Raw genomic sequence first — 20,878 nt, 5'->3', positions numbered from 1 at the left:
ATGGCTAATGTTTCGGGAACAAGTAGCTTTCTAATAAATTAGAATTTCAACTGCACAATTGCCCGGTTAATGCATATCCGCAACAGTTTTGATTTATACATCGGTAAAATGTTAGTACTTACTGCAGAGACCCAGATTAGGTTGGTGTAAAATATCTATATAAAAGATGAAGAAGAAAAAAAACCGAAGTTGAAACATTTAAATTGCACCAAAAACTATACATGGTTAAAAGTTTTTTTTTGTATTTGAATAAGGTACGTCGTGTCAAAATAAAAGTTAACTTTTTATTTATGTATTCTAAATAAAACATTCCGTTAAAATAATTCTAAAAACTTAGTGTTTATGTTTGTTTTATGCAGACAATACTCAATGGAATTGTTTAACTGAACAATTTTGAAGTATAGTGTATACACTTGTAAGAATTTATCATAACTGAAACATTTTATTAAGATGAATTTTGAGTTGAGGTTTCTTCATGCGTTTTTTTCCAGTCAAAAAATAATTATTTGTTAAACTCTTCTACCGCGTAAATTTAATTTTTGAGACCTTTTTACAACGTATTTTTATGAAGACCTTAAAGTAATCTTGTTGTGAAACTTAGAAGCTTGTTGTTTGTTTTTAATTCTGTTTACGTGTATATATATATATAGGTACGTAAAGTAGGTAAACTTAACGTAAATTAAATAAGTAAACACAAAAGCAAAAGGGTGTATATGAACTTCTATGGCTTAAGTCATCAGGCCAGACCCACTTTATTCTATAGTTATAAATTTACAATATAGTTATGGTAATGACTTATATGGTCACAAAAATCACCTCTGGAATAATTTTAGCTCACCATAATGCTGCATTTATTAATCATAAGACCCATTCGTGTTTTAAGCTACCACAAATTGTTGAAATAGTTTTGTAAATATATATAATATATTAAATTATTATACAAAGAACATCTAACGCAGTATATTATACACAAGTATTCAAATAGTGGGAGTATACAATATGGTAGAACCGCGGAAGGAGAATAATGTTTTCAACTGCAGGTGTATTATTCGTATTGTTTAAATCGTTTTCAATATTAATATTGTTTGCACCGATTTTATTCGCATAACAAATCGTTCGTTTTAAATATGGCATACGCATATCTTAATATTTTAAGGGGACACATTTATTATGTTATATACGACTCAGAAACGTAACTTTGGGGACTAAAACATAATAATATTAATATTGTGTTGTTAACTTCATTTTTATAATTAAAATAAAACCTTTTATGTTTATTAGAAACTAACACAAACAATATTTAATCAGTGACTCAGTTTTCAACTTAAATATTTAGAAAAATAAACTATACCTACTTCAAATAAAAACATAAATATTGCAAATCAGTCGATAGTAATTTTTTACCATATGTATAGACGCTTATTTATAATTAGTTTCTTATACATATTTTATTTGACCATCTATATTTTGTTAAAATATTTAGAACATAGATATTATATTACAGACGCAATCTTTGTCATAACTCATAACTCATATTTAAACAAACCATATACTGAAAATGAAAAATATCCAAGAAACATTTTGTCCTTTATTCAAGATACGACATAACATCAGCCGGGCAGTTAGTATACTATTTTCTGATAGGTACTAATGAGTAAAATAACGTTAATTGCGACAGTAAAGATATGGTTAGGCCTTGGTTGTATATCAACAGTTTATGTGGGGTCGTAGCTTATTTTTTGAAATAGAGAAAGAATTTTATAATATATTATTATCCATGCTCCTGGGTGGTTTCTATTTGTATGCTGGATTAATTTTGATTGTTCAAAAATTCCCCTACTGATAAAGTCGAAAACCCTATCCATTATTTTATTATCAATGCATATTACGAGCTCATATAGTTCTTTATCATTAAATATTCATCATTAACATCAGTGATATAATTTAGTTTTACCCACGGGGCCACGGATATATAAAAATATCATAATTATATATTATACGTATATCTGTATTCTGTGGATAAAACTATGTTTTTTGGTGTAGTATTAATTATTGATGTACCTACGTTAAAGGAAACTGTCCCCATACCTTATTTTGCTATCAAAAAAGGTCAGGACTCGAGCTGCCCCCCCCTCATTACTTAATGTCCTAGTAGTTACGTCTATTCTCGTTGTACTTCACGTAACTCGATTATTATTAATTATTATTATTATTTGTCGATTACGTTATTGTTTTGCATATTACTCGTATTATTCGTAGATCGGGAAATCATCTGTTAAATGTTATCCCGTGTGCTTACCATATATCTGCGCCGTGTTTAATTTCGTTCAATTATTTTTAACCCTAGTCTGGTGGGTTATATATATACACGCAGAACAAAACGCGAGCACATAATAAAATGTGAAAAAAGGGGTGTGCGCTCACGTCCCATACCGCTAGCGTCGTCCGACGGGCGGGCGACTATATAGCTAGTATACATATATATATGTGTATATATTATGCGTTAACGCACACGCGTTATAATAATACCCGTTACCCTATTTTTTCTGTCCCAAACGACAACGAAAATAAAACCAGCCGAGAACGCGGCTCACGGTCCACGGCCATGTCTCGTTTCAATATGTCTTTTAGAATACAATTATATTATTATTATTATTTAATGGTGCCGCAAATTCAAATCACGCGCTTAATACTCGTGCTTTGTCACATTTTTTTCTTCAAATTATCGTGCTAATATTGAATTTATACCTATATAATTATTTTTATGTAAGTACATTAATAAGTTTATAAATGACCAATAACAATTATAACTTTACTATACTGCATTATACTGTTATATAGCCGTGTTTTATTTTTCTCGCAGTGCGTTTTTATATTATTTTTTTTTTTTCCCGTGGAATCGAATTTCCGTTTCCGCAACGCAAACGGTGTTCGGTTTCACATTGTTAATTAATTAGTTAATAAAACACGTGTAACACGTTCTCAAATTATCTATTGTTATTATGATCATTATTATTGTATACATATTTACAACTGTACCTGCTGCTGGAGTGGGCCATTACTTCATACGTGCTTTTTAACTAGATTACGAAAACGTAGGATAATATCATGTATACACGCGTGGTCTCCATTTGTTAATGAAACGCGCGTTTTTGCTATCAAATATTATTGTTTTTATCGTAATTCGTAATATATTGTAGGTAGGTACATTAATTGTTTAGATAAAATATTAAACCTTTTAATTTTAATCATTAATGAAACTGTCTGGTTCATATTAAAACTTTTATCTTAAGTCGTACGTATCAAATATTATATTATAATGTAGACACTGATAAAATATGTGTAAGACCGCTGCCTCAAAGTCTCTAACATTATACGTTTGTTATTAAGTATGTTTTCCTCAGTACCTAGTTTTAATTACAAGACAGGTTTAAGATTGAATAATCGACCCAAATGAAATGTGCTTCCGCCTAATTGTTTTTGAGACGTCGTTCTAGTTCACACAAAACAATAAACCAAAATGTGTATACTTTTTTTAATCGGGAAAAAATAAATAAATCTATCGCACCTATCTTAAATGATGAACTTGTATATTTTTTTGCAGAAATACTATTGGAATTCTTCAGAAGCTAATTACGAAATGTGTCAGTTGAAGGGCAAATCGGAGGTAAAATTATTATATTTTTTTTCTGTGTATGATTAATTATTATTATTATAATTTTTGTGGAACAACTCTGCCCAACCCAACCCAGTTTTTTACATCTCTTGTATATCTCGTTTCAGGACGATTGCCAAAATTACATAAGAGTCGCGTACAAAAAGAACGACGAAGAATTGTTTGTCTGTGGCACCAACGCTTTTCATCCGATGTGCAAAATATTCAATTTGACCGTAAGTTGTTATTCGCTTATAAAATATATATTTATAAATAAACCGTTTTCGCGTACTTTGTTCAGCCAACAATAACTGTGTTTTTTTTCGGCACAGGACGGTACCAAAGGCGTGGAGGAAATGGACGGACGTGGTAGATGTCCTTACGACCCGTTGCACAACAGCACGTCCATATACGCTGGCGACCAATTGTACTCGGGGACCGTGGCTGACTTTTCCGGCAGCGACCCGCTTGTATACAAAGAACCGATGCGGACCGAACGACTAGACTTCAAGCAACTAAACGGTATGCACACGACCGTTCGAACGACCGATACATTCAAATATTATATGACCAAACATTTATGACCGCCATGTATTTATTAATTTTTTACAGACCCGAATTTCGTGAGTTCGTTGGAATACAAGGATTACATATTTTTCTTCTTCAGAGAAATCGCTGTCGAGTACATAAACTGCGGAAAAGTAAATAATATACACTTCTTAATATAAACGATGCATAGCAGCTACAGTGTTAATATAATAATAATACAATGAAATTACGAATTTGCAGACTATTTACTCGCGAGTGGCCAGAGTCTGCAAACACGATAAAGGTGGTCCGCATTCGTACAGGGATCGATGGACGTCGTTCCTGAAAGCTCGGCTCAACTGTTCCATCCCGGGCGAATATCCGTTTTATTTTGACGAGATCCGTAAGTATACTGTTTTATAATATTATTTATGGATACTCTCAGATAATTAATGATCTCAAATAATACATTTCTCGACGTGTCTTGATTTGTACAGAGGATACTAGTGACATATTGAATACAGCTCTGACCGGCATCGTCGACCCGATCGTCTACGGTGTGTTCAATACACCTGTGAACGCCATCAGTGGCTCGGCTGTGTGTATGTTCAATATTAGCGATGTCATCGAGACTTTCATGGGATCTTTCAAGGACCAGGAGGCTATGGACTCTAACTGGTTGCCTGTGAAAAAGGTATGGCTCGTATATAATCGCTGTAGCACACATATTACGATAATAACAAATCGCAGTTGTTCCATTCTCTACCCTTCCACATTCTATATTTTTTTGATTATTCCAACCACTGGCGAAAATTTAGGGGAGGAGATTAATTAGACCTTACTCCTACCAGCTAGATATGGATTATCATGATCTGTCCTTCTAGATAATTAAGTCTGTTTGCTCTTACGATTATGACTTCGCGTTTATATAATAGCATCGTGTATTCGTGTACAATATACTTATTCAACTATTTTAACTTAATAGATCCCCGAACCCCGACCAGGAACGTGCGTGGATGACAGTCGGACACTACCCGACATAACAGTGAATTTCATCAAGAGCCATTCGCTGATGGACGGCGCTGTACCGTCGTTGTTTTCCAAACCGATTTTCACTCGGATATCACTACAATCTAGGTTGACTAGCATCGCGGTGGACAATCAGATTTCCGGCCTGAAAGGACAGTACTACGACATTCTGTTTATGGGAACCGGTACGTTAATGCTTAAGTTACGATTTTCACAGTGTATATCTATTATATATAGTGTTGAAATATAATTCGTAATCTTTGTATACATTACGATTTCGTAATACGCCGTAACTCATATAATATAATATTATAACCATTTATATATGTTGGCAGATGACGGGAGATTGGTCAAAGGTGCATTACACACCAACAACGGTTTGCCCGAGTTCGTCAACATCGAAGAAGTGAATCTCACCTCTAACAACACGAAACCGCTTCCGGTCCGGACGTTGAACATCATAAAGTCAGTCGATGGCAAGCCGGGACGGATAGTGGTCACATTCGACCAACACATCATCTCCGTGCCTCTGGACCGGTGCTATCTGAAGACGACTTGCCAGTGAGAATGCGATAATTATTATTATTTCACTACTTTACAACATTGAATAAGCAATGGAGATTTTAACGATTCGATTGTCCACAGAGAATGCATTGATCTACAAGATCCGTACTGCGCTTGGGACGGGGTGCATTGTATTAACCATTTAGAGATCAAGAGTACGTCCAAACAACATTTTGTTCAGTCTATCGGATCGTCTCTGAGCAATGTTTGTCCGAAAGGTATGTACTACAATATCATATAATTTATAATTTATTGTACCTATAGAATATGTTTATAAAAAAATATGATATTTAACCGACTAATAACGCTTCCGTCTCTTTTTCGTTTTGCAGTGCCTTTCGACGAAAAGATCGGACATTCTTCGTCATTGGACGGTAAGTTGACCGCTAAACATTTTATCTCGAATTATTATTAAAATGATATCAAATTGTCTGCATATGAGCATATTATTTCGTATAAGATTATCGTTAATTCTCTTTATCTTACATATTATACAGATAACAACATCGACTCGAACGTGCCGAGGTGTCCATCGTGCGCGCCCTGCTACACCGAGAACGTAATCAACAGCGACAGTAAGTGTCATCGTGTTCACGTGTAACTATTAATTAACACAATCATAATCCTACAAGATAATACAATAACAATCGCCCTTATCGTCTCGTTGACTATTTCAAATAATATTATTCTTTTGCCCTTTGTGCACAGGCGTCAGCGAAAAGGTGTCCGAGATGCCCGTAATCTCGCTGGGCGACGTCATAGGGCTGCTGATGATGATGTGCGTGCTGGCCACGCTGCTCGTCGGGTTCGCGGCCGGTTTCGTGTGCTCGCGGTACTTTCGGCACGCCGCCGATCCGTTTTCGTCGATGGCCGTTCACGCCCATCACCAGCTTAACCGACTGGCCGATATGAACGGGGCAGCGGAGATCGGCACCGCGCCGTTCCTGCCTTGTCCTAACAACAAGGCGCCGCTCAACCTGTTGGTGAACGTGACCAAGTGCAAGAACGATACGCTCGAGAAGAACTTGGACTCGGCGGTCGAAAACAAGACCCTGCAAAAGGTCAAGAAAACGTACATATAATAAGCGTGTGTACGGCTGACGGACGAGACGGCCACGACCGCCGCTTCCGGTTTCGTTTCGCCCGCGGACCGGATGTGGCCCGATGGAGAAATACAGTGACTGATTTCAACGACTTTTGCGCAATGTGCGCGTACAGCGTACAATATTATGTTATTATTATTATTATTATTATTATTATTGGTACGGTTGGACGGCGAGACAGGGCGAATAAAAGATCTCAAATTTAATCAAAACGACAGTTAAATAATATAATATATATTATATGTGTAAATCATATGTTTATATAATATTAGCTTATTACTGTATAATATGCTTATGGAGTGGTTGTTCGCATAAACTCTTTCGCCGAGCAAGTCAACCGATGTTCATTACCGTTTACGAATGTCGTCAGCACTATCAACTAACGCTATATGACGCATTCCTTATAATTATTATATGAGCTTATTATTGACAATTATTATTATTATTAGAAGTAGTATAACGTATATTATATTATATAAGTACGATACTCTTCGGACGCGTTATACTCCGCGACACGTTTTTATCGTGCGTCGTTGTTAAAATTTAAATATATAGGTACACACGCAGATATATTATAATATATTGATTTTATGTTGTAATATTATTATTATTGTTATTATTATTGTGATAACTGTTACAATATTATTATCGAGTGACTCTAACAAATTTTGAGTGAAGGATAATTCGCGTTGACGCCAGCAAATGCCGTGATGTTTGCCGGCGAACTTTGAACTTTGAAGAGGACCAAATTTTCCCAAGGACTTGTAAATTATTTTATATACTATACATATATAAGTAATTCAATGTAAATCATACTCGATGTATTAGCGTGATTTATTATCGTTATTATTTAGTTTTATTATTTTTGTGAATGGACACGAATAACAATAATATGAAATCGAATTGTACTGGGATTGATAGTGTGTCATTAATTTTAATAGTGAGAAGTTTATTCCTCTCAATCACGATTACAACAATCATGAATGTGTAAATGAAAAAGAGAAAAATGTTAATTAATAATTATTATCGATATACAGTATTATTATTTTCATAAGAGTCGTAATTTTGTTTGCGACAACTATGTACAAGAACAAAACATTGATTGATGATTTCGTATGTGCAATACACACCCAAATGCACGCCCTTTTTTGATCTCTAAATGTAATATTCTCTAAAATGTAAGTGCCTTTTGTAATCAATGTATTTATCTTGAATAGGATATGATTTGTATATTTTTACCATATTAAAATGTCTTGTGCATAATTTATATATATTTATGTATATATAATTATTATTATTAATGAACTTCCAATATTGTATAAAGGCATAAAACGATATTTTATATGCTTAGAATACTCGTAATAATATTATTGGTTACCAAGATTTATATTTACATATAAAACATATATAGTATATATATTATATTCTGATAATAATTGATATTATTATTTTTTAAACAACTAAGATATTTTTTATTTTTTATTGTCTATTTTTTTATATTTCTTATTATTATGCTTAATATGTTAAAAAAATTTTGTATGGACCAGTGTATTTTTGCACTAAGAAAATGTATAGAACTATTATTGTTGAAATAAAGTGCCTTATGAACAGTTAGCATTGTTAATATTTTTGTAGTTTAATATTTTATTGTAATTGTTGGAGGTTGTTTCTAAATACTAATATTATTTCACTAATAATTACCAAATTTAGAATATCATATCACATCATAGCATACCTAAATATCTAACAAAAACCGGCTAATAAAAATAGTATTGCACTATTATTTGTTGATAACATTAATTCACTGTTAAATACTTATAATAGTTCAAATTAAATTCCTACTTAGTGGCTTTAAAAACAATGACAACTTATTATGATATGGAAAATGGTTTTCGCTATCGCAACCTCACAAAAGGAGGCGCTGTCAAAGAATATGAGCACAGGAGCGGCAGCGACGTCCACGTGTTATTTATCTTATGTCATAGTATATGACATTTGATTGTATAAATCTTATACTTTTGTCTAAATAGATTTTAAAATTAAAAATTATCGATCATAATCAATTATATTATTTGTGTTATGATTAAAGAAAGGGACAATGATATTATGTAATGCTAGTATGGGCCTAATATTAAAATATAATAATAATTTGATATACAAATATTTAGACAAATTTGTTTGAGAAATTATGTACCAACTAAAATAATACACCATTTGATCGAATTTTAAATTCTTATAGTAATATTTGTTACTATCTTATTTTGATTTCTCAAATAGTGAATATAAGTTTATAGTGTTTTTTTTTATAGAATAGAACAATAGAACAATTTAATTCAACAATCGATTTCTACAATAAACTAAAAGAAGGCCAACATGCACAAATATTTTAACAGAATAAAAATGCAATCGCGCTAAGCGTATTTTTGTCAGGCTTTTATGTGTAAATTAATTTATATTGCAGTAGGAACAAAATATTATATTTTATTGAATGCAGTGAATCATGCGGGTGATGTTTTGGTTGTGTGCTGCTAGAGCCACTCATAATAAAATAAATAATATTTATTACTATTATTTTTTTTTTTTTGTATTTATTTTACTATGGAGCCACTCACATAATATTATTAATGATCGTAGCTCAGTACTCGAACAACAGTGCAGTACGTAACCATACGTGTTAGAAAAATTGCCTATCAAATACGCCTTAAAAAATAAGGTTCGCAATTAACTCCTTTAAAAATGAATTATTTGCCAATAAAATATAATACATTTCGTATTGATTTCAATGAATATGTGAAATGGAGAATAGGCCACCATATATTTTTTTTCAATATTATGGTGTACTCCAGTCTCCCACTAAGAAAAATCAGATGTTTGTGCATATGGGTAGATATATTATGTTTATAATATTTATTTATTATAATAGTGACTGCTAAGACGGAAATTAACTACAAAACTAGGTATAAGTTGAATTATCATAATCAGCCAATATACTAAAGTAATGTACAATTATTAATAAAATATTTTTTATTTTCTCTGGTTTCTCATTATATAATAAATAATGATAAAAACAGCTAAAGGCTCAAATCATTGAATGGTGTTGGTTATTGTAGCCGCAAACGACATAAAATCAGTAAGGATTAGATGAGCAACTATTCATCTTAAAAAAATCAGTAAACAGAATAAATATAGATCCATCCATTCAACAGTTTTACTAATATTGACCATGTTCTATATAGTAGTATTGTATATCAACTTGATTCTGAACTTAAATGCTTCATTATCGAAGATTAGTAACAAATACATCATTGAATCACTGTACCAGAAAGGTATCAATAGTGGTTATTAGTGTCCATCTAGAACATGGTTAATTTGATTAAATAGCCAAGTGTTGTTGTTTTCATGCAATTTAGTTGTAGACCCTGCAAATGATGTGTATAATATATTTATTTATTCTTTAAGAAGATTATAACAGGTTTTATAATATAGGTGATTTGTTTTTATCATACTTATATTATTGATTATAATATATATTTTGAGAAAGTTTAAAACATTTAAAAAATATATTATTATAGTATACTAATGAATAGTAATATGATACATGTATATAGGTATTTTGAGAACTTATAAAGTTACAAACATATTCTTTAGTTTGTGAATTTAAATAAATTTCAGATTAAAACAAAAACATAAAACAATATAATTTTGATACATCAATCTTTGGCTTTAAAACTTTAAATAAAAATAACTCCAATGAATTAATAGTTAATAATGTTCATTGGTAAATATATTAAACAATGCAATTTCGAACTAATTTCTATGGATTTATCAGTAACTTATTTTGTTCATAATAGTAAATATACCTACTGGGTAGAAGATGTACAAATAGTATAATAAGGATATAACATAGGTATTATCTACAGATGTAATAGAATACAGGTGTAATAGATTGGCACGCATACCGCGGTAGCGATTCGCGCGATTGACCACGGTTACGATCAAAGGTCGCGTGTCGTTTACGCGGTTGTTTCGGTGTTGCGGTTAATTTTCTGGCCGCTCATTCAGGCCGATCCTTTCAAAAACAACAAATGACATCGACCGGAGGAGGAGTAGAGAACTTTTCACGCGTCACTGACGGGTGTATCGCTATACCGTGTATCAGGTATTCCGCGAGCGGCGTAATATGCGCGTTTGTCTGCCGGTCTTCACGGCGCATGCCGGGCGGCGGCGGCAGTCGGTCGCCCACGGACACTATAAACTTATTCGATTATCGACCGACGCTGCGACCGCCACAGCAGTCGCGCCGCACTACCAGCGTACCGCCACCAGTAGTAACGCCGTCTCCGGTCGGAACGCTCAACGTTTGGCCAACTCGCGGTTGTTCGATTGTGGTGTGTCTGCGTCGCGTGCGATCTCCGGTATGACAGCGGTGGCGTGAGATAGGAATAGATAGTCCATCGTCACAAAAATCTACGTCCTGGGTAAGTCTGGCAACGTATTTATTAAGATTGACAATATTATACTAGTATATTACTGTCATTTCGATCATTATTTGTACTGTCGTCGTCACACGATTATTGTAAATATATATGTCAAAATATTAAATTGATATAATATTGGAAATGCGTGCGTGTACTATAGGACATAATAATATTATAATAGGTATATATTATATGAAGTATAAAAATAATAATAATAATAGTGTTATTATTGTGCGTGGCGTGGTTTTTCTCACGTCGGACGACCGACAGTGGTTTTCTGCCTGTTGTCGATGAATTCGTTGATCATATTATCGACAGCCTCGTTGTCGTAATAATTATAACACTGCAGCAGCTCGTCGATCGGCGACGTACCAGTGGCAGAGTAGACCTGCCACCGGCACCGTCGCCTGTCGTCCCGTTTTCCAGCCAATCTTTTTTTCAGCACCTGTAACGAGAATAAACCCGTTAAAATATCACACATCATTTTATATACACGATTATATTATTATTATGTTTAAAGTCTTAACCTGTGCGTGTATAATATAATACAGTGATTCGTGGTATCAAAATATTACCTAACCAGGTTTTGTATATACCTATAGGTGTATTAGTCGGTACCTTACCATACACCGCACGCATAATTGGCGGCTGAAAAATCGTTAATGATTTATAGTGCCCCGCAAATGGTTTCACGATTTTTATATATTGCTCCGGTACACGCATTTCAGCAATTATTAAATTGATTATCCTTATAGCCGAGGTTCGGCGCCAAACGGTGGTTAATGCGGCGTTTGACGACAAACCCGTAAAAAATACCCAGTTCCCGCGTAAAACGCTTAAGGGGTTATATTACGTGTCCATGTAAACCGTGTGGCCCGTGTTCAGAATTTTCACATTATTCAAATAATTAAATTGTATTGTCTAGGTAAATCGATTTCATTATATAGTCATTACACATTATTAACGACATTTGTATAAACATACCTAACTCACTGTGGAATAGTTAAATATTTTCAACTATTTAATAAATTGTGGCAAAGGGTTAACCAAATGGTTCACACGGAATACGCGGAGACGGTGTAATAGGCCTTTTATAGTAATCGACCACCTACACACGCTGCTTATTTGATTTATTCTATAACGAGTAGCTGTTTGTAAGCAAACCAAAATAAAATACGTATTCCTGATAAAAATCACAAATTTTGAAACTAGAACTAGAAAATTTGATTATTTAATATTAAAATTATATACAAATGTTTTATATCCTATCGATAGTCTTATTTGCAAAGCGATAACCAAAAGAAATAAAAATACACTAACTTCGCCTAACATAATGGTATACCAATAATACACAACTACTAAATGTTTTGCATCTATTTACGCCGTTAATTTTTGAAATAATACAATAATTTAAGTTCGACGTTTTGTAATGTTCATAATACCTCATCCATAATCTACCTACATCATATAATTTTATAAAGTATAAAATAATAATACTCTTATTAAAGGTCCTTCTTTTTTCTAAAAACAAAACAAAAATAAATAAATTAAAATAAATAAGTTTGTTGCTATAAGTTATAACAATCAGAACTTAAATTGTAATGGAATCGGAGCGGGTGAGAGTACACATTTTAAAGTCCCTACATAATTATATTATAATCAATCTTCAAATATGCAAACTATTTTTATATTTTGGAAAATCCAATTTCTGATATTTTTAAATTCAAACACTGATAATTAACACCTATGGACTATGGTCTATCACCTTAAAAAAGGGAAAAACGCAAGTCATAAACTGTATATTTTGCAAGTCTTTAATAATTTAACTATAAGACTCATCCGATTAAATACTGAACAACTCAATCATCTTCAATCAATTTGTACCGCTTTAAAATTCATATTTGCTGCCCAACCAAATTTTAAAAAAAATTTCTAATTAATTTTTTTTGTTTGTATTAAAATATGTATTACAATGTAATATGATTATGTCCATCCAATGGCTTATGCCGCTAAGGATATAAAATATTAATAAAAAAAAAAATGAACTCGGTTTATTAAAAATGTATCGCTTCATTTTGTATTGTGTTTTAGTTTCTGACATTGAATTTTAAATCAATACCAACTACCTAATTTATAGCTAATACCAGAAGATTGGTCGCTGTGCCCCATTTATATAGTTAATACTTAATATTACATGGACGTAAAAGCATTGTAAATTTAACTTAATATCCTATGACAGTCTACTAAAGAACTTTTACTATACTAAACCTCGCAGAGATAAATGGTTTCAGTAGAAGTAATGTATAACGGCAATTACAAATAATGTTGCGGGGTGATATTGCATTTATATACCTACCTATGTATCATTTTCGACCTGAGTGGTTTGATATATTCGTATTTTATAATGCAATTTAAAATTGTATCCACGTTGAATTTGATTTAAATTTTTAATCACCCGTTGGAAAATGCCATGGTAAATAAACGATCTATATGGTGTCATGTAGACTTGCAGGTACAACAATATTTTGTTATTATCATTTTGATACAATACACCTATTGAAATTTGCTTTTGGTAATTTTTAAGTAGTACGTTCTATGCCATATGATTGCATAATGTAATATGTATAGATACAATATAAGTTTAATCCACTATATTATAAACCTATAATATACTGTAGTGATGGATTAACATTTAAAATAATATTTGAGCACTATCATATCCTGTCTAGTGTCAAAACTCTTGATACATATAAATTATAACTGATAATAATATAACATTTTTATGGATAAAACGTTAATCAGATATTTGATATGTTTGTATATGAGAGTAACTAAAAATATTTAATTTAAATATAAATTAAAAATACTACTATGAATCATTTTAAAATTAAAAGTTTGTATTATTCCAAGAGAATGCGGTTCTTATGGAAAATGTTTAAATGTATTAATTCATAATTTGAGTTGAAAAAGGATAAAAATCTAGCATAGACCGTTGTATTAAAAAAAATTACATAACAATAAGTTGCACATATAACTTTATAATAAACTTTACAAAAATTTTATATAGTACTTAGGTATTTAGAAAAAATAAATACAAAGGTAATAATAATTATTATTTGTGCATACCTACAACAATTTCAGTAAGTATCTGCGTAGTTCACAATAAGTTAAAAATTATTTAAGACATCATACTTCTAGAACTCAAGTTTATCGATAATGATTCTGAACTCAACACATACATAATATACTATGTTGTATACTATTTTGTAACATTAAAACTAATAAGTATCATAATATTGTGTCCGGTATTTTGTTAAACAACGAAATTGTTGTATTCTAATTTTGACTATATAACATTAATTAGTCTGGATTTGGACTATTTCTATTTTTACTATTAGGTAAAATGTTGCAATAAATCAGTAAACGAGTTTAAATATATAAATAATAAGTTTCCAATAATAATATTCATAAAAAAAATAATGTTTAGGGTGCAATAAGTACTTGTCATTGAATTATTAATTGTAGATGTAGCATGCGTATTCAGAGAGATTGTTTCAGGTAAATATTGAGATATTCTTTAAATAAGCAAGACCGATTTTGCTATCAAATAAAAAAAAAAATTGTACAAAAGTTTATTGAGATTTTCTTCGTTTATTCTAATGCCTTTTTTTCTACGAACAGTCCAATAGTTTGAATAGTATTTGATTTACATACAAAGTATAAATACGTTTCCGAGAAAAGAAACAATATAACCGTTGTAACTTTCATACTCCAAATAGAATATTTTTTTTTAATTATTCGTTTTTTTATTTTTCATACTTAAAATACTTTTTACATATAAGAGAACTTAGTAATAAAAAAATATATAATAAACTTGATATTTTATATACTTAAAAGAGTTTAAAAAAACAAATTTTTCCTCGGGATTTGGAATTTAAAGTGAATGGCACTTACTCAGAATACAGTTTTCAAAAGTTGTTGAAAGGGATTTTAAAGTGACAACGTTTTTTAAACTATAAAAATTATAAGAAAAAGTACTTGTTTCAATGTAAAAATATCACATATATTGTACTATTAGTTATTAATATGTTTTATTATATTTTTAATTTAAATACTTACAATTGTTATTAACTTAATAACTGATACCGATGAGTGTCATACCGTAGAATGGTGTGAATAATATGTTCGTGGTATAAATAGCTTGGACTTTGTCTAAATATTTTTTAAATGTCATTGTATGTACATAGAAAACAATATTATACTTAATAAAAATAATGGTTCAAGTTTACTATTAACTATACATTTTTGAATTGCAACAAAATAACTAAAATCATTATTTTTTGTTTAAAGAACCAATTTTGTAAAATTTTTATCTACAAATGCCTAATTACTTTAATTATTTTTTAACTGCGGTAAGAACTCTTTATAAAGAAACTTACATTTTGTTCTTAAACTTTTTTCATTAGAAATAAACATTTCATAAACGCAAATCGAAAAAAATCAAATGTATACAATTAATTATAGTCCAAATATTTTTATAATTTTATCATGTGATAAATATTTGGTGATGTTTTAAAATTCCTGCTGTTATTATTTAATGAATTTATAAAAAAAATAGATTTTTCAAAAACTGGTACCTATTGAGAAAATATTTCTTAGATTTTAAAAATATATGTTTATTGACTATATAGTCCACATAACAAATAATAGATTCATGCTTTCGTTCCAAATATGATATAACAAATATACTTATTGAATTTATCCTAAGATAAATATTGTATAAGTATAAATGTATAATTACCCTACTCTTTAACTTTCAAAAAAAAAAAAATGTCTTAATTCTTAATTTATGAAAATATATAGTTTAGTATTAAAACACTAAATAACATTAGCCGTTAGATAATATAAATAAGTACCTAGTAAATTTTAATATTTGTTCATCTTATTTTAAAAATATTGTTTTTTTTTAATGGTAAATAATTACACTACTGAGAATTGTAAAAAAATATTTTTACTAAACATTAATTTTAGGTAAAAAAAGAGTAAAACACCAGAAAAAATAAGAGTAAACTTTGATTTATTTGTTTCCATGGATATGGAAAATATATGCTTTCACTTTTTATTAATAATGATTTTGACATGTATACCTACGTGTTTAAAATTATTAATCGTACATTTTTCTTTTATTCAGGAATGCAATGTACTATGTATAAGTAATAATTTTAGTTGAAGAGATATTCGGAAGTATAATAATAATTTTAATATGAGTTATAGTAGTATTGAACCGTACTGAAATATGGTATGTCTATAATCAATGATAGTACCTATATGATTATAAATTATAATATGAATAATCTAAATTTTAATTTTAATCAATTACAATAATATTATTCTTACACATTGTATACAATAATTATTTATTTGTATCATTCATGCCAGACTTGTACGGTGTACATTAAACATTTTCATGGTAGAGAGATCCACTATCTATAGTTGATAATATATTTTATTTTATTTTATAAATAAATAGGTTATAGGTACATTTTGTGTAATTAATTTACAGTAAAATGTATTGTGAAAAAATATGCATGTTTACATTTCGTATTTAAAAACGATATAAGGCCTATTTAAAAAACCAATTTCGATTTAATATTATTAAAATTTAACACCAGGAATTGCAAATATTCAATAATCTCCAATTCCAAATTCACTCACGCTCAGCGGTTTTCTACCCCCTAATCCACGTGCAATATATAATGTTATGCCGACCTAGAAAACCAACTGTATAGACATTTTTTTTCTATCGGGTATTATTGGTATCCTCAATTTCATATATACCTATAGCCTATAGGCTATATAAAATCGCTTCCGTTATTGAAAACGTCTTTTCCAATTCTCTAGACGACCGTCTTATTATTATTTTCTAGCTTTTTTGCGTTTTTCCTCAATCACACAACCAAATACACTAGAGTCACGTTCGTAATCCCAAACTATTTCTCCACACAGTCGTTTTTATTGCACATATACAATCGTAATTTTAATTGGACACGTCTAATGGAACTCTCTTACATTGGTCTGCCACTTGGGCTAAACACGTCACAAGCACTACATGGTACATATACAATGTATGAAAAATAAAACACTCCAAAGTTCCAAGGTCTAATTTTTTTTTTAACGACGAAAACCACTACCATCGTTTTATGGTTTTATACTTTTATAAAAGTAGATTTATTCGATTCGCAAAATGTGTAAGGCGTCCTTAACATTTTTAGAGATATGCGTATTGTGTAACACACATTTAGGTACGTATCTGCATCGTGGTTAACGAAGCTACATGAACGGATAAATAAGGAAAAAACCTAACTCTATATTATAAATTATTGCACTACAAGAACCTACATAATATTATTATAATTTATATATATTTTAATTTCTACAATTGATATCCACTCACCTTAACGTATTTATTGCAAGCACCGACTATGGTCCGTAACGCGATCATCGTGCACCGACTCCAGAGAACCAACTGATACCGCGTGGTATAGTGTAGTGTATACACTGCAGCGGGCCGCGGCGTCCCTCCGGCTATGGGTTCAGGGGTTAGTGGTCGGGGTGCGGAAGAGTGGGAAAGGCGTGTAGTTCTCACGGGAGAGAAAACAGTTTCGCACGTGTCCGAGAAAAATAAAAGGGGCACCGGCGTGGCACGTGGGAACCGCTGCACAGGACACGTGCCACGATCAAATATAATATATTTAATAATAATACAACAATAACAATGCTTCGTACACGTTAAGTACGCCACATCACCAATATATCGTCTGTGCGTACGTCCATTCTTCGTCCCCGAAATATTTTCTCGTCACTACCTTCCCGATCGCCCGGTGCCGATTTTGATCGCCATTTTCCATTTTGCCTGATTATAAAATCATATTATATTATTATGTATTATAATGTATTCTTATTCGATTATTTCTGTTAATTCGATTAGATACTTTGTATGGCAAAAGAGTGTATATTATATTATTATTTATTGCATATAACTAGAATAAGTATAGCCGTATAGGTAATCCGTTAGGCCTAACTCGACAGATTTTTAAAATTACGTCGCCTCGTGGGAATACGTTCAGTTTTTTACTTTTCATAATATACCAAAACTTCAAAGTCATAATCGTACTCATTTTTTTATCATGCATTAACGTCGGTTATATTTGTATACATTATACAAAGATATATTTTTTTTATCAAAAGTCACTTTTTATAGAATATATTTTCGTCATGTCATTGCAATCAAGCGTCAGTTTATAAGTGCGCGTAAAAAATTGTTGGGTCATTCGAATAATAACAATAAAATATGGAAACTATATTTTGTTTAATGGTTCAAAAGTAATGTCGTTTGTATATTCTTGTGACATGTGTTATGCTGGGTATTTTTTGTCGATAAAACAAATGGAAAACCTCCCAAAAAAATATCCTTGCAACAATACAATCAATTGGTTGTGTAATACACAAAACACAATGTGTATATTTTGTATACTTAGGTATGTAATGTTAATGAACACTTAACTAGGTATTATAAAATCCCATTTGTTGATATTTTCGTTATAAATAACAGACTTAAGTCACAATGTATGTTAAGTAATAATTTCCCTAGTAAAAATAATTAAACTTTTTTATAATAGTTGTTTTACATTAAAATCATAATAACACAATTAATATAAAAATTCAGCAAAAATCGTTATTATAATATACCTACTAGGTGTATATAGCGTGTTAAGGTATTTTAAAAAACGTCATCTGTTAATGTACCAAGCATCAATCTACATAAGTACACCATTATTATTGATTATACTAAACGTAATAATGTGCTCTGTAAGAATTCATGTAAAAATGTCCTTACACAAAATGTCCATATGAAATCTCCCAGGCCCCAATAGATAAACATGTCTAAAAACAAAAATTAAGTTTAATATCATAATAGTGCAATTATACCTATATATATTTGTGTAGGGGTACCTACAATAATTTACAAAGGTAGGTTACTCGATTCCTCTCTGTAGGGTGTTATAAATATGAAAAACAAAATACAAAGGTTTTAGCCCTTACAGATAGTAATACCTAATATTATGAATAATATAATAATATGTCCATTGTACCACTGTACCATCATTCAAGCAAATTAAACTAATTTATAAATAATGTCATCAAGTGATAGATATAAGTTTAAAATATAAATTTAGAAACAAGAAACGCATAATAATTTAAATATTCTCTTAGATTATATACAATTCTAATTGGCTGATATTGTATAATACTTGTACAATTAAAAAGAAAACTGTAGTTGCAGGCCACAATAAATAGTATATTATACCATACCGCACTGCGCTAATATATTATTATGTTATGCATATCCATAATAGTTGTATTTTTTATTTAAGAGTTACGCATGGTTTAAATGTCAAAGGGAGTTTTGTAATGCTTTCATTTGAATTTTTGAATTTTAATTCACTTGACATTGTTTTTTTTTCATCTGGCACTTGTCTGCAATTTGCGGACACGGTCCACCGGACCCTTATCCGTTATTCGTGAACGGATCCCTTCTCAAAGTTTTATAATTATTATTGAGTGTAATATAATAACAACAATTGGACAATCATAACTCGAAATGTTATTTTGACCGATTTTAAATGCATTGTTCTGTAGGCCCATGTTTTCCGCATTCAAATGATGAATGGACAAGACCAGAACGAATTGACTTATATTATAAAGTGTCATAAAGGTCTTTCTCGCGGAACCGGAAATCGATATTTATATTTTAAACTCCATAACCGCGGAATTCAGCGATATCGTTTTTGACTCAAAAAGGGCAGAAATCGTGCAATTCAATTGTAAACAGAATTTATACCCTAAAATAAAATATATAAAAAGTTTACTGCCATATAATATACTTCATTGTATCCATTTTCAATTTATATCTCTACGACGTATTCCGTATTCAATTGTACTGCAATACATGAACATTTTTTAATTCAACGCAGCAAAGCCATTATAATAAATTACATTTTTTTTTGATCAGTAGAATATAACTTTCAATAATTTCCTGTATTCTCCAAAAACACATGCAAATTTAAAATGTTAAAATAGAAACTTATTGACTTTTCTATAATGATTTTATTAGTATTATGAAATAATGTTTTTAATATGTTTCAAAATAATTAGTGAGCAACATTCTAACTAACACTACACTCAGCACACACTATAACAGTTTTTAGTGTATTAATAGTCTTGACCTAATATAGGTAGTGTTCATAATAATTAATATGAGAGGGCCTTGTTTGTTTTCATCAGTATCATAGTTATGAATTGTACTTTTTGCATATTTTTTATTTTTTTTTTGTCATTTTTTAAACAAAAATACACCTTGCAGAAATATGTAATTAAGTGAAGTACGACTAGTGACGACGACTGACTAACAAGCATTTGAGAAATGTCGTCGTAAAATGCTATATCAATTATTGAGGTAA

The 20,878-nt window shown here is 30.7% G+C and overlaps 2 protein-coding genes across 4 annotated transcripts in view; both read left to right on the top strand.

Annotated features, from left to right (window-relative positions):
• The window catches only part of LOC111037695 (semaphorin-1A-like), a 62,923-nt gene extending 54,859 nt beyond the window's left edge, over positions 1–8,064 (top strand). For 2 of the 3 annotated variants that reach the window (XM_022320402.1, XM_022320401.1), the window contains 12 exons: positions 3,605–3,667; positions 3,784–3,891; positions 3,988–4,177; positions 4,268–4,356; positions 4,445–4,586; positions 4,681–4,877; positions 5,169–5,397; positions 5,548–5,773; positions 5,858–5,994; positions 6,109–6,150; positions 6,274–6,351; positions 6,485–6,858. In XM_022320402.1, coding sequence (XP_022176094.1) covers positions 3,605–3,667; positions 3,784–3,891; positions 3,988–4,177; positions 4,268–4,356; positions 4,445–4,586; positions 4,681–4,877; positions 5,169–5,397; positions 5,548–5,773; positions 5,858–5,994; positions 6,109–6,150; positions 6,274–6,351; positions 6,485–6,858 — 1,875 coding nt within the window. Of the gene's footprint in view, positions 1–3,604; positions 3,668–3,783; positions 3,892–3,987; positions 4,178–4,267; positions 4,357–4,444; positions 4,587–4,680; positions 4,878–5,168; positions 5,398–5,547; positions 5,774–5,857; positions 5,995–6,108; positions 6,151–6,273; positions 6,352–6,484 lie in introns of all 3 variants that reach the window. The other variant, XM_022320403.1, reaches the window with a different exon arrangement.
• A 2,396-nt stretch (positions 8,065–10,460) lies between these two features.
• Positions 10,461–20,878, top strand: part of LOC111037702 (gamma-2-syntrophin) — a 42,825-nt gene continuing 32,407 nt past the window's right edge. The window contains exon 1 of the mRNA XM_022320419.1: positions 10,461–11,357. The gene's annotated coding sequence lies outside the window, so the exon portion shown is untranslated. The remainder of the gene's footprint in view (positions 11,358–20,878) is intronic.

The sequence above is a fragment of the Myzus persicae genome, unplaced genomic scaffold, assembly GCF_001856785.1.
Source record: "Myzus persicae strain clone G006 unplaced genomic scaffold, MPER_G0061.0, whole genome shotgun sequence".
In the NCBI taxonomy this organism is placed as follows: domain Eukaryota; kingdom Metazoa; phylum Arthropoda; class Insecta; order Hemiptera; family Aphididae; genus Myzus; species Myzus persicae.
The sequence above is the reverse complement of the archived record's forward strand: the minus strand, read 5'-3'. Positions and strand labels throughout refer to the sequence as shown.